The 15,001-nt window shown below is 40.8% G+C and overlaps 5 protein-coding genes across 5 annotated transcripts; 3 read left to right on the forward strand and 2 right to left on the reverse strand.

Annotated features, from left to right (window-relative positions):
* Nucleotides 1-174: 174 nt before the first annotated feature.
* LOC117783367 (negative elongation factor B) lies at nucleotides 175-2,365 on the reverse strand. The gene is made up of 2 exons (XM_034620749.1): nucleotides 2,115-2,365; nucleotides 175-2,052 (listed from the first exon to the last, which is right to left on the reverse strand). The coding sequence occupies exons 1-2, from the start codon at nucleotides 2,235-2,237 to the stop codon at nucleotides 289-291; spliced, it is 1,887 nt and encodes a 628-aa protein (XP_034476640.1). The 5' UTR covers nucleotides 2,238-2,365; the 3' UTR covers nucleotides 175-288.
* Nucleotides 2,366-2,771: 406 nt separating this feature from the next.
* On the forward strand, nucleotides 2,772-5,853 carry LOC117783356 (protein disconnected). The gene is made up of 2 exons (XM_034620737.1): nucleotides 2,772-3,347; nucleotides 4,059-5,853. The coding sequence occupies exons 1-2, from the start codon at nucleotides 3,176-3,178 to the stop codon at nucleotides 5,732-5,734; spliced, it is 1,848 nt and encodes a 615-aa protein (XP_034476628.1). The 5' UTR covers nucleotides 2,772-3,175; the 3' UTR covers nucleotides 5,735-5,853.
* Nucleotides 5,854-7,028: 1,175 nt separating this feature from the next.
* On the reverse strand, nucleotides 7,029-9,527 carry LOC117793601 (pyruvate dehydrogenase [acetyl-transferring]-phosphatase 1, mitochondrial). Its single transcript, XM_034633965.1, has 4 exons — nucleotides 9,106-9,527; nucleotides 8,515-9,016; nucleotides 7,742-8,309; nucleotides 7,029-7,580 (listed from the first exon to the last, which is right to left on the reverse strand). The coding sequence occupies exons 1-4, from the start codon at nucleotides 9,217-9,219 to the stop codon at nucleotides 7,325-7,327; spliced, it is 1,440 nt and encodes a 479-aa protein (XP_034489856.1). The 5' UTR covers nucleotides 9,220-9,527; the 3' UTR covers nucleotides 7,029-7,324.
* A 2,350-nt stretch (nucleotides 9,528-11,877) lies between these two features.
* Nucleotides 11,878-13,251, forward strand: LOC117783574 (cyclin-dependent kinase 7). Its single transcript, XM_034621026.1, has 2 exons — nucleotides 11,878-12,051; nucleotides 12,121-13,251. Exons 1-2 carry the CDS (start codon nucleotides 11,986-11,988, stop codon nucleotides 13,114-13,116), a joined length of 1,062 nt encoding a protein of 353 aa, XP_034476917.1. The 5' UTR covers nucleotides 11,878-11,985; the 3' UTR covers nucleotides 13,117-13,251.
* Nucleotides 13,252-13,965: 714 nt separating this feature from the next.
* On the forward strand, nucleotides 13,966-14,861 carry LOC117788459. The gene has a single exon (XM_034627240.1). It carries the CDS (start codon nucleotides 14,045-14,047, stop codon nucleotides 14,726-14,728), a length of 684 nt encoding a protein of 227 aa, XP_034483131.1. The 5' UTR covers nucleotides 13,966-14,044; the 3' UTR covers nucleotides 14,729-14,861.
* The last annotated feature ends 140 nt before the right edge of the window (nucleotides 14,862-15,001 follow it).

Genomic DNA, 15,001 nt, shown 5'->3' on the forward strand with positions numbered 1-15,001 from the left:
CATGTACTTTTTTCTCCGTAGTTTTTTTTTTAATTTTCTCATTAATGAAAAATATATATTACAAAAAATTAAATTTTCAACAATGGAAAACACATTATACCCTTTTTTGCCCATTTTCAATGGGCTCAGGGTATAAAAATTTACGAAAAACGGAGAATAATGTTCATATTTTTTGTAGTGACTTGAAACATTAAAAAATTAATATTTTTGGTAATGCTTCGATTAGACTTTGGTGAAGATCTTAATAGAAATCTAAAGCGAGGATGAAGACGAAGGATTTGTGTAGTTCTATGGAGTGGGCGTGGTAAAGTGGGGCGGGGGAACGGGCAAACCCTTGAGAGGGGAATCGAATTCAGTGCCGGAGGCAGGAGAAGCTGAGGCCGAAGCAGGAGAAGCACCAGGAAGCGAAGGCGTCGCTGGCGTCTCCACATGAGTAGAAATGTCAACGCTGGAGGATGCGGAAGCGGTGGAAGCGATGGTGATGGTGGAGGGAGGAACACTGCCGATGCGTTCTTGCAGGGATTCATAGAGCTTGTGGATGTGTTCATTGTGTGCCGCCGTCGGTTGCATGGCCTTCATGAGGCTGCCCAGTCGACCAGGCGGTAGCTTATGATGGATATACCACAGCAACTTCAACATGTGACGACAGGTGACATTCTCCCGCTGCAGTCCGGCAAAGATGAACTCATCAAAGAGCGTGGTGCAGAAATCTTCCGTGGCAAATTCATCACACATGGGTATAAGCAATGCGATCAGTGAGTGCAAAAATGGATCCTCATAGGCGCGATCATCTTTGCAGCCGGACAAAATGGCCAACACACGCAGCAAGCCCATGCGATCCTTGATCCTTGCCGAGTGTAGGGTATAATACATGGCCAATATGCTAGAGACGGCGCTCTCCTGTATATAAGCCTCCACAGCATCGGGAGCTGGTCCGGAATGCTCAATGGTGGTCAATGCCGATTCACGTTCATCGTTGGGCAACTTGGCATGCAAACTGCGACATTGATCGTCCACCATGAGGGACATGAGAGCGGGCAGAAACTTGGTCACCACCTGGCCATCCAGTTTGGGCTCCTTAAAGTCCTGCGAGTCGATCATGAGCCAGGCACTCAAACCCAATGCCAACATGCGCAGCAATAGGATTAGGATTTGATTCTCTCGCGGCATGCCTTCGTTGTTGATCAAATGCTGTAGTATCTTAATGGCTGATGTGGCCAGAAAATTAATGGCATACGGATCACAGAGTGTCATTGAGAGATCACCCAAAACCTGCTCCTGTCCACGCTTAATGTTATCCAGAAATCCCTGCAGTTCACGTGATCGCTTAATATCCACATTCTTCTCACGTATGCACGCGTCCAGACACCAGGTGAACTTGTGACACGGATCTATCGAGATAATCTCCTGCACCTCGAGATCATGCAATGCCATCAGGAGTTCCGCACGGAGTGTACAATAATGAACGTTGCGGGTGCGCAGGAATAGTGTGCGCAGAAATTGTAAAACCATGTCATACAACTTGACACTGCTGCCAATCATGTTGGCCAACTTTTGAACGACTTCACCCTGACGTCGCACCTTGGGCGTGGGTTGAAAGAACAGATTCTGTAGATTCGTATGATCGAAGAGTATGTGCTCCTTTTCGCGTATGTATTGTGACAACAGTGGCGACACTTCATCCCCAAACAGTGATTGATTATCCCGCCAAATTTGACGCTTCACCTCTGTATCTGTGTCCGCATATAGTTCACGATCTCTCACTAGAATCCTCAAATATTTATCATCAATATGCTGTGTATTACGCAGTATGGCCATTACCACAGGACGCAGCGATTTAACGCGCACCACGGGAAAACTCTTGACCAGCAGCTCCTTTAACATTTTGTCCCGTTCCCGCGGCTCCTTCTGCCCAAGATCGTTAATGTGCGCTATTAACTTGTCCCGCAATTCCTCCATCAGCGATGTATGAAAATCGAGACGCCGCACGCCATGCAAATCCAACAGCGGCAGCATTGGACGCAACGATGGCAACAGCACGCCATTCTCCACCTAACAGCATTATATATTTATGATTATTGACAACAAATTCGCTAAACAATCAGAAAACTCACCTGAAAACTTTCAATCGCTTTTAACGGATCGGTGCAGGAAGTTAATGCTTCGCGTAGAAACGCTTGACCGGGTATATTCACATCCTCCAGGCCAGTGCCATTTGTTTTTGTGGGCGTGCTCATTTTAACTCAACTAATTTCAATTTTAATTCATCAGTAAAATCCGTTCGTTGTCTGGCTGCAAAATTTGCAACTTGCAACCACAAAAGCAAAACAAAATGAGAAGTATCGATTGCACTATCGATAGTCAATGCATGCCAGCAGTGTATAATAAATATGCATGTTATATATTATTAAAAGCAATTTAAGCTAGTTAATAAATAATTGTAGCAAGCATTCTTAAATTAGAGTAGAGTACGAATTGAATGTATGAATCATTTAAATTTTGCATTATCGAATGGCAATCTTCGATACTTTATATAATATTGAATTAAGCATATTGGTAGTCTCGCTATAAAATAATAACACATTTTATATAAATAACAGACCTAAAACTGCAATATTTACATTCATTTTGTTTGAATCTAAAGAAAATATCGAATATATTTAAGCCCAATCGATTAGCGAATTATAGTGCTATAAAATTCCGCCACACATATAGGTCGCACATGTGGCAACGCCATTAGCGAGTGAGCATACACAAACACGGTACGGCAACATTGGTCTATAGCCAAAAATTTTGTAGTCCAAATTGTTTTCTGCGTAATTGAATATGGATAATTCGTGGCGTTCATACATTTATTAGAGAACACAGTGTGTGCATTTCTTATTAATTGTGTGCAATTTGGCTGGCCTACTCACACACGCACACACACACACACACGCATAGGCAGTGGCAGTGGCAGAGGCAAGAAACTGTCACTGACACCAACTGCGCTGTCGCCCCGACCGACCGATCGCCTGCCCTGGCAGTGTTTAATAATAATCATAATTGCAACCCTCGTTGTTGTCTGTCGCAACGTCTATACGTCTGTGTTGGCCCATAAACAATAACAAAAGAGCAGGAGCAACAATTGAAGCACACACGCATACGCACACTAACAACTAAACACACACACACAATGTCGGAGCGTAAACGTTATCACAAGGACAATGCGCCCACCGACGATATTATCACACTTATCAACCTGGTGCGACAAAATCCAGCACTGTACAACTACAAACTGCAGCCGAATCAAAGGCGACGTCCGGATATACTCAGCGGCTGGCAGGAAGTCTCGCAGCAAATGGGCAGTGAGTACAATTCTTCGAATATTCGGCACGCCGAACATTTAATACTCTTTCAGCGCACTGTATTTCATAGTGGTTTGACTTTTGTTAAAACAAACTGACAGTTTGGTTGAGATATCTCAGGGAACAGCAAAGTTTTTCATACCTAATATAAATTTTTGATCAAATGTTTCTATAAAATCTATATATGATATAGTCCACCGATCTACAGTAAATTTTGTCAGATTGTGTACCACAATAGAATACCCAAAATGTGTGAGTTTGATTAAGATATCTTAATAAACATAAAGTTTTCCATATTAAAGGTTTATTTGTGAGAGATTCTTCCTATGGCAGCTATATGTTATAGTAGATCGATTTGTGACAAATTCATTTGCGATGTAAAATACAATTGTAAATACAATAAATAAAGATTGATTTTTAAAAGATCGTTTCTAGCTATTATAATAGTCCGATTTGAACCAAACTTGTTGATAATGTTTAAGACAAAACCAAATACATAATCTGCAAGTTTAGTTGCGATATCTCAAAAAACAAAAAAGTTTTTCATACAAAAGTTTGATGTCAAATAATAAAAACCCATTTTAATTAAAATTTCAATAATTCCCTTATAAAAAAAAACAATAAAAGTATAAATATATTATTACATATTTTTATTTGAATTCATAATGTAACATAATAAATAACTAATTTAAATTTCAATTTCAATTTAAGATAAATACAGCGTTCAGGAGGTGAGACGCAAGTGGAAGAATCTGCGAGATACGTACCATCAATATCGCCGTCGTTCTCCCAAATGCATCGAGGGACGTCTGTCCAAGTGGCGTTATGCGAAACCCTTGGATTTCCTATCCAAAGTCTATCAGCCAAAGTTGAAGGCACATCGCAATGCATTGGCTGCCATGTTGCAGATCAAGAAACAGCCGGATGATGACGATGATGATGAGCACGAGCATGACCATGATCACGATCATGAGCATGATCACGATCATGATCAGCTAATTGATGAGGATGTGCATTCGGATGGAACAACGACAGGTTTATCATCGGCACATCATCATGGTAGCTCACAAATCACATTGGTTAGCGATGAGGCTGAAACATTTATATTAACCGCCTACGAGGAGAGTGTGGCAGATGATCATCATCATCATGGCCATCATCAGCATCATCATCATCAGCATCATCCACATCCACATCACACACATCATCCACATCATCATCATCAACATGATGGCAGCATTTCCAGCATTGAATTGTCACAAATCACACACGATGATGATGATGACGATGATGATGATGATGGTGTTGTGGATGATGAGCTCGATGATGATGTGGATCATCATGGCCAGGTGGTGGATATTGTTAAGCATGAACTGGACGAGGATGGCGCCACCGCTGCCGAGGTGGACTACGAGGAGGTTTGCCTCTACGAGGAGGCAACCGGACAACACTGTGAAATGGGCGTCGTCGATGGTAGCTCGGATGTGACTGACAGCAAGGGATTCCATTACATTGATGCGGATGATTTTTGCATAGAGGATATGGAAACGGAGCAGGATCAAGAAACGGATCAGCAACAGCAACACCAACAACAAGAGACGGCAATGGCAACGTCAACACGCACAACAACCTTAACAATGCCACATCAATTGCGACATCATTTTGCCACAGCCACCGTGAGCAGTGCCACCAATAGCGTCCTCTCCGGCGCTGCTGGCGGCGTCGGCACTGTCATCACCGCCGACACAAAGCTCAAGAATCTCACGCTGGTGACAACAACAGCGGCAGCGGCAGCGGCGGCGAAAGAGACAACAACAACAACGACGACAACAACACAACAATTGGCACTTGTGGATGTGACAGAGGCAACGAGCACAAGTGTCACCATATCCAGCACGCCAGCGGTTTCTTTAAATGCCGTGAGCACCACATTGCCAGTTAGCGTGGGCATAGGAACGGCACTAGGAACAGAAATGGGCACAGGAACAACAACTGGAGCAACTGCAACACAAACTTCCAATTTCAGCACACCGGCTACCATTTTGCAATTGCCAGCTTTAAGTTGTAATCTGACCCAAGCGGGAGTTGGAGCTACTTCCAATTATCTGGGCAATAATTCCACATCCCCCGCCTCCGGCTCCTCCATCAGCATTGCCTCCAGCAGCACTTTGATCAAAGATGATGAGCAGCAACAGCAGCAGCAACAACAGCAACAACAACAGCAGCAACATTCGCCTATCAAACGCGATGAACTTGATCTGTTTTTTGATTTCCTCAAGAAGAAAATGCAATACTTTAGCAAAACGCAAATTACGCATATTCAAATGGAGTTTTTGAATTGTGTCAGTCGGCAGGAAGTTGCCGCCGAAATGGATGCCAAGGAATAGTCAACTAATCCCCCCTCCCCCCATTTTTCCCTCTCTCCTAACACCTCTTTTCACCCACGGAATGTATGGACATTTTTTGTTTTTGCCATTTTTTACACTCAATTTTTCAATTTGAATTTCGAAAAAAAATCCTTAATAATGTAAACAAACATTTAGAAAAACATTAAAAATGTGCAACAGCTTTTTATCACTTTTTTTTAAAATTTTTTCAACAAATCGTAATATTTCTTAAAAAAAAAATATTTAAAAAATTACGAAAATGTGCCTAAATTTTGTGTCTATTATGCACATTTTTCTTTTGACATTTATTACGAATTGTTTACACGTTTTTACGTTCAACTTGTTCAATTTAAAAAAAAAAGTAAACGTTCAATAATGTAAAGAAAAAGTGCAGAAACTTTGTAGCTTAAGCATGTATATTTGCTGCGATTTCAAAAAAAGGGATTATTGTAAAAAAAAATATGTTGAAAAACGGCAAAAAATGTGCAACATCTTTGTGGTTATTACTCTATTATTTTTTTTTCTTAAGAAAAAAAAAACAGAAACTAATATAATTATTTAGATTTGTAAAACAGTTCCATATTTCCCTGCCTACAAACTTTTTTCTTTTTCTATATTTAATTTAATTTAATTGTTCGTTTTTAGCTTGCATAGTATGTAGTGTATGTGTATACCCTATGCGTATACCCTGTGTATAAACAAATCAAGAAATGTTGCACCCCGCCCCGCCCTGCTCCTCACTCTCTGTGTAATGAATATAATTGTAAAATAAACTAATCAATTTCTCGAAAATCATCAATGTAAACATATTCTTTGTATTTATATTTGTATGGCTTTTTTTTAAGCTTTTTCAGAAAGTTAACAGATGGTGAGAGAGCGAGAGAGAGAGAGACATAGAGACTAATTAATCGTATCAATAATTTTTGCATTTTAAAAGGGAATGCAGAAAATGACGATAAATAAATTAAACATATTTCTTTCCCACTCTCTCGTTCGTTAGCGCTTTCTCTGTCACTTCTATAAAAATGTAAACTATTAACAGATGAGTAGTTAACAGTGGAAGATATTAACAGTGGAACAATGACATGAAAACTACACGAAAATAAATTGTAGATCTCAGCAAAAATACATTTTTTTGATTGCAACTTCAAATGTTTTGTATTTGTTTATTAAATCTTTGTCTCAACTATCTGTTCTGTTTATTAACCAATCGTTGATTTTTAATTTGCTAAACATTGAGTTTTTCCCACAAATTTTAATAGCTTGGCGTCTAAAAATAATATTTATAATGTAATTAGTTGATCGATTTGCATATTTATTTTTAGCATTTAGCCTGCGAGCGGCTTTCGTCCTGGCTTAAGGATAGATAGACGGCAACAATGCGGAAACAACAACAACAATTGGATGGGATCGGGCGATTCGTAAAAATGTATAAACAAAACTTAAACGAAACAACTTAGACTAGAGATTAGAATAGGCGCTTGGCCAATAAATACATAGATTAATCATTATTTATATGATCCGAGGAAGCAAGGTACTAAAATTTGAATCCTTTGCCAAGCTTATTTCCGAAAATTTCTATATCAATGATCACGCAGCGGGTTGAGGCTGCGTCTGTGTTTGTGCTTGCGTCTGATTTTCATGCTTTAGCTTGGCAATGTGCTCCGAGTTGAAGTAGATGACGGTAATGGTGATGTCGTCACGATATAAACGCACCACATCCTGTGGCAACGACAAATAGTACGAGATCTTTGAGTGCTCAATGCCATATTCTGTGGCGCCCAGCGCATGGCGTATCAAATGTGTTGCAGCATTCGTATCAATGGGCTTCCTATTGAGTCCAGCTCTGCAAAGGATTAGACATTGATCAGCACATATACATTAAAGATTGAATATAAAATGTAGTCCCAAATAAATAATATTATATACTCTGTTTATAGTGGACCGTAACCTTACACTTATATGCGATCACCAGTATTATTGTATAGAAATTATGAGCTAACTTACTTGCGTTCGGCGAGCTGCTCGGAGATTTCCTTGAGCTTAATATCGCCGTGTGGCAGACGCATTGGCTCCAGCATCTTTTTGGAGTTCAAGTGCTCGCCGACGAGGCTGACAACCTCGCTGGGCGTTAGGAAATCCCAGAGTCCATCGCTGGCAATGACTAGAAACTTATCGTTGGCGCCCAGCTCATGCTGTTGGACATCGGGGCGTGCGGTCAGGTACGGCGGTGTATAATAATTTGGCGGCATCACATGCTCCCCGAACATGGGCACCACCTTCTGTTGCATCGTATCCACGGGCCATTTGTAGCGATAGTCGCCAAAGGCGCGCAACGGTGCCAACTGGCTAAGTAGGCGTCCATTTCTTATTATCGTTTCCCGCTCCTCGTGCGGATGTTCACCCAAAATGCGATCAACTTCCTGCATATTATCCGCATTGTGCTCAATGTTTAGTTTCTTGGGATGCCATTGATTTGTCTGAGGATCCAGCACACCCAACACGGCGCCACAATCTCCAGTGCTGGCCACATGCAGCTGCAGACCCTCCAAATGCACCAGACATGCCACGGCACCTACAAGAAAGTCAAGAAATCAAATTTCAAACATTTGAACATTTGATCTTCGATAGTTTCTCGATTGCGTTTGTTTGAACAGGCGCAGCCAACATAATGTATAGTTCAATTGTGGCGTTGCCAGAAAGGTTCGAAAATAATGCAATCGCAGGATCATCGATATTTTTGACAGGTGCCATCAACTTATTACATAATGTCATCTTACCTGATAATGCCACACTCATGGTGCGCACATCGTTGGTAGCCAGGGCCTCCAGGGCCAAATCCTCGTCCAGCTGCTGAAATGCTTGCTGCAACTCACTGGCCACATCTCGCTGCGGCTCGTCGCTCAATCGCTTGATGTACTGCTGAAAGCTGTTCTCATAAATGGGTCGTATTTCGCTAACGAAATCCACATTATCGTTGTGGCACTTGAGGAAGGATTGGCTGGTGCAGCCCTGTTTCAGTTGCTCCCGCAGCACCTGACGGGGCAGTGTGCCCGCCGAAATGTAGCGCAGCAAACGCTTGGACACCACCTGACCACAGGCAGCACCGCCATGTCCATCAAAGATGCCGCAGATGAATCCATTGCGAAACAGGAGACTGGCCTCAGTGCGGGAATCCTCGCAGGGTGAATTCGAGCCAAGTTGATTCGTTTCATAGCTGTGTATGATGCCGTCCAGCGGGAAATTGTATATAAATTCATTTTCCCTTAACGCCAAATTCACCTGCACATTTAACAACAATAACAACAACAACATGAACAACATTTCACTTGCAACTGCCATTAATCGATACTTTGAGGTGCGATACTTACATCGTAGGGACTCAATTGTGGCAACTGAGGAAGCAATCGGAGCGCATTGAGACTGAACTCACGCACATTGTTGCGCACATAGCCAATGGCGTCGTGCAGCACAAACTTAAACATCTAGTATGTGCTTTTAAATATATGTATATCTGCGGTTAGAGCAGTTACTAATTAAGAGTTCTCTTCTGTTATGTTCTGTTTGATAACCTTATGCGCACACGTTGAGGGTTGGAAATGGGTTTTGTGCAGTTTGGTTGACTGCTATTTACAGCGCCCTTGCGCTATTGTTGCTCTTGCCAATTGTAAATGCACAAAAGCTACTATTTCTTGCTCCACTTTCGCATTTGCTTTTATTGTACATTTGTGCAGTACAAAATGAAAACAATATAAAAATAAAGCCGAAATAAAACGAACTAATTGTCAAATGTGACAGCTAGCGATGGCAAGTACAATTTCAATAGGCGTATGCATCGATAAATGCTTATCAGTTTCCGATACATGGCTTATCTATTAGGGTGACCATCACTGTTGCCACAAATTAACCGTTAAAAAAATCAGAATTTCAAAAAAGCTAAATTAAGAAAAGGGCTAATATTTAAATAGAAATGCTAAGCATCAGTGCACCCAAAACACACAAAAAATTTATGATTTAAATGATTTGCTTTAATTATTAAAACTCTTAAGTATTTTAACAACTGATACAAAAAAAAAAAACAGATCTGGATGCAGTGGTGGTCAGACACAACAATATTGATATATTTATTTTATTTTTTAGTGTTTTGGTGCGAATATTTTAAGAAAAAAAAAAAATGACTTACATTGCGATATTTATGAAAAATATTTTTATTTTACAAATTCATTATTTTCTAATAGCTTTAAATTACATTATTAAGGCATTTTTATTCGTCATTTATTGACATTGCCAAAGGAAGAAAGTTAAATACTAAACCGGATTCACTACAAATATCATATTTGGGTTTTAGAGGTTCAAACGAGACGTTTAAATTTTGATGTTTGAAACATAATAGAACAAAACGCTCCAATCTGCAAGAGTTTTTATAATATAAGGTTAAAGGTGTAGATCGCTTATTTAAAGCATTTTCCATGGATCGACTGTTTGAGGAAAAAAAGCTTTCGTCTTTTATCATGTTCGATATGTTTAAGTATTTCAGGGATGAACAACAGGCGACAGTATTCCAAAGCCCGATCTCAGAACACCAAATTTGATAGTCGAAAATATCAAGTCTTTCCAATAGCGGGAATGCCGAAATCAGTTCTTGTAACTCCTCGTCCAGTAATGTACTCTCATGACCCATTAAAGTCAATTGACGTAAGTTGACCATTTTTTTTAGGAAGTCCAAGGGAAAATCGTTAAAGTCAAATGACTCAAACGTTATTTTGTCGATGTCATTAGCTCGCATCTTAACTACGCCGTGCAAAAATTCATGACTTTCTTCGTCGGATGATACAACTAGTGTTTGAAGATTGGGCAAAGAAAACACAAACATCATGAATTTCTCATTATAATCTGACTCAGTAAATATCAGCTCTTCTAGCTTCTTCATCCCGTTAAATCCGTTGGAAAAATCATCAGCTTGACGACTTAAATACCAAAATGACAATTTCAGTTTGCGTAGATCCATCCAGTTTGCCAAGTGAGTCAATTCAATCGCACCGGCAATAGATAAGTCGTTCAATCCTGGGAAAAGTTTCGACATCAATTGTAGGATTCGGTTGTCATTTACGAAAGTTGAATTATCGCTTTCGTCGATGTTTTCTGCAATGTAATCCAGTGTTCGCATATTCGGGAAATTGTAGTGGGTCCAAAGTTTCATTTGGTGGCATGAATAAATGTATAGTTCCAATTCACGCACTGTTGGACTAATACTGGTCAGGAAATCGTGCAAGAGTTCTGTATTCTTCTCGAGCATTTGAAATTCGTTCCAATCCAAATTAAATTTTTGTTGATGTTTCCAAGTGTTGCAGAGATTACAGACCCAACGATTTCCTGGTTCTTCTCTGACTGCTTCATATAGAGAAAATTGGTCCTTTAGGTTCAAACGCTTTATTACGAGCAGTTGGCAATCATCCGTGAGAGTAAACATCCTAAATACGCAGGTTTCTCCTTGATATCAAAAAATTTTAAGGAACGTGTGCTCTTTAGCGGCTGAAATATCGATTTGCGCTAGAGCTATTAAAGATTACGATATTTATTTACCAATCGATAGCTGTTGATATTTAAAAAAAAAATTTTTTTTTTGATTGGTGCAAGAATTTTGGTCAAAATATGTTCCACGTTTCAAGAAAAGCTGAAATTGGCGACAATAATAACATCGATATGGTTATTATCGGCAGGATAAAAGTATATATTACCAACACGAACATGTATCGATATATTGATGGATATGGATATGGGTATTATTAACAATATCTATATGCAAAAACAAATTTTTTAATTGATATTATTGATATTATTAAAAAGAAAATCTCGATGATATAAGCTTCTGGGCTAGACTTTTAATTTGTCATGTTTCCACTTAAAATTAGTTGTAATATTTAATTAAATTTTTATTTTATTTAAACTATTTTATTGCACGGTTTGCGCTAGAATGCAGTGTCATCAATAATATAGCATGATAACAATAATATAGCATGATTTTATAGATATTAATACTATCGTCTGAAATAAATATCACCCAAAAATATAGCATCACCAAATTTTTGTATTATCGATAAGTCGATATTTAAATGATATTTCGACAGCCCTACTACGTTTGTTTCGCTTTTGCCGGCATCGCTCTTTGTGTTTAGAGTCGCTTCGTTTAGAGTTCATTTCAATATTGGCAACTAATTTGCAATTTTCGAATTTTATGCTAAGCCGCTCACATGTTGCCACTGGCAGATGACAAAAAGGATCGCTATGCCAAGCTATCATTTCTCGGCGAGGGTCAGGTGAGTATTGTGTGGTGTGTAATTCCCATGCCATTCAATGTTATTATGGTTGTTGTTGTTTGCCCACAGTTTGCCATTGTGTACAAGGCCCGTGATATTGTGACGAGCCAAATTGTGGCCGTCAAGAAGATCAAGAAGGGCAGCCGGGATGAGGCACGTGACGGCATCAATCGCACCGCATTGCGTGAAATCAAGATATTGCAAGAATTGCAGCATGAGAATATTATTGGACTGGTCGATGTGTTTGGCCAACTGTCGAATGTGTCGCTTGTGTTTGACTTTATGGACACCGATCTGGAGGTAATCATCAAGGATAACAAAATCATACTCACACAGGCGAACATCAAGGCATATGCCATAATGACACTGCGCGGTCTCGAATATCTGCATGTCAATTGGATACTTCATCGCGATTTGAAGCCCAACAATTTGTTGGTCAACAGCGATGGCATTCTGAAGATTGGTGATTTTGGTTTGGCCAAGAGCTTCGGCTCACCGAATCGCATCTACACACATCATGTGGTAACACGCTGGTATCGCTCACCGGAGCTACTCTTTGGTGCCCGTCAATATGGCATTGGCGTTGATATGTGGGCCGTTGGCTGTATTCTGGCCGAGCTCATGTTGCGTGTGCCTTTTCTGCCTGGCGACTCGGATCTGGATCAGCTGACACGCATCTTTAGCGTCCTGGGCACACCGACTGAAGCGGAATGGCCGCACATTGGCAAGCTCCATGATTATCTGCAATTTCGTCACTTTACGGGCACACCGCTACAAAATATATTCACAGCTGCCAGCAATGATATGATCATTCTAATGCGTCGTCTCTTTGCCATGAATCCTTTGAAGCGTTGCTCCTGCCGTGAGGCCCTTAGCATGCCCTATTTCCGCAACAAGCCAGCGCCTACAGTGGGTCCCAAATTGCCAATGCCATCGGCCATATTGGCGGCCAAGGAGGGCGCCAATGCCGCGCCTGGTGATGAGAAGCCCGCTCTCAAGCGTAAGCTTGTGGAGACCACAGTTCGTGGCAATGTTTTGCCGCAAAAGAAGAAGCTTATGTTCTAAGCGACAGACTCCACAACAACAACAACAACAACAACAAATACAATATTTGCATTCAGGGTTAATTTATCTAGTTTGTAATCTGCGACAGCTGTTAACTATAATAAATGATAAGGCAAGTTATACTTTTGACTAATATTTATATTACGATATTATTGCCTAAAATTGTAAGCCCTTTTCTGCTTATAATTATGATAAGTATAGTTCAGTGGTGTCCACAAAATATTTCATTGTATGCTTTTGGACACCACTGGCATAGTCCTTAGTTTCAATAAGAGACCTTCACTTTAAGAACATATTTTAACATAAAAACTTCTTCATGAGATCCTGGAGAGATGACCGCTACCTGTGTCCATCTCCAGCTCATACTTAACGCTTGAATGGATGAAGGATTAGGCGAAGTTTTGGTGGCAGAACTTTGGTATCATTAAGAAATGTCCAAGTGCCTCATTTTAGCAGCAATCTCTTTCCATCTTCTGTTTAAAATTAAAATAATAATGGATTGGATTGCAGCTTGGGAGGTTTTGCCAGATGCAAACAGGCTGGTGAAGGATTTGCCCACAAGTGGATAAATTGCCGGATTCAGTTAGCGATGCCAACAAAGCTCCAATGTTGTTCTCAAAGTAAAAGTCTGGACTGTGGATTATCCAGCTTGGTATAGGATCTTTTCACATGGACTTTCTTCCCAGCGGGGTTCCCCTTTCAGTGCACATCTATTCAAAATGAGTGCAAGATAGGATTATAAATTATGTGGCATAGCTTGGCAGGCTTTGTCCGATGCATCCAGGCTGGCGTTGAGTTTTCGTCAGCCGTCAGTTATTAAACAAAATTCGTAGCGTACGTTTCGGCAATAGTTTTTTGGGGGTTACCTTTAAAGTTTTGGTATTAACTTGGCTCAAGCCGTGGCAGCTGCAGCAGGCAGAGCAACAACATGCCGCTGGGCAAGAATTTGGCCATTGGCTCCGATGAGGCGCGTCGTCAACGCGCCGAACTCCGCACCAGCTATGGCAATAAGTTATCCAATAAGAATCTGGGACGACTGCGCGACAGATCGAATGGAGCTAGCTCCACATCGACGGCGACACTGACGACGGGCACGTCATCGCTGCGAAGGATTGCGTCCAGTTTTGCGCAGGTTAGCGATGTCGATTGCGGTTCCAATGCCGCATTGCCGCACGAGGATTCCGAGGATGATGTCAAGGAGGAATTCGCTGAGGTTCTCATACGCAGCCAGCCGTTTACAGCAGCAAAAGCGGCAACCGGAAGCGGAGCAAGTGCATCAAACTACTCCGCAGCGTATCCAGTTAGCGCACTGGTCAATAGAACACGCGCTGGAGTCAGAGCTGGAGCTGGGACTGGGACTGGAACTGGAGTGAGTGCGGAAGTCAGCAATGTGCCGGAACGACGAAATCGTTTCAACTGCTCGGATGTGATACAATCTCGGGCCAGCGAGCGCTGGGGTCAAATTGCCTGCACCGTGTCCGCTCTCTTCCGGGTGCGTCGCATCTCGCATGCGAATCCTCTGTCGGAGCTGCAACGTTTGAGGGAGCAACGGGATCTGCTCGAGGCATTCACACGTCCCTTTCTCTATGAGGATGGAGCGCATACCAAATAAGTGAACCATCAACACAGACACCACCATCTCCAAATGACAAAGAAAGGATCTTGTAAACAAAACCTATTCACATATCATTCATATTCATTCCTTTACAATACTCCAAAAAAAGAAGAAAGATTTTCATATGCTTCTCTAATGTTTTTTTCTTTATCAAACGTCTTCTTCTTTCCTATCCTACCATATAGAAAATAGGAGCGTATTTAAATATTTATATTTACATGCGTATATAGTGGTATTAATTTACTATATAATACACAAAAAAAGAAATAT

This window comes from Drosophila innubila, chromosome X (assembly GCF_004354385.1).
Source record: "Drosophila innubila isolate TH190305 chromosome X, UK_Dinn_1.0, whole genome shotgun sequence".
In the NCBI taxonomy this organism is placed as follows: domain Eukaryota; kingdom Metazoa; phylum Arthropoda; class Insecta; order Diptera; family Drosophilidae; genus Drosophila; species Drosophila innubila.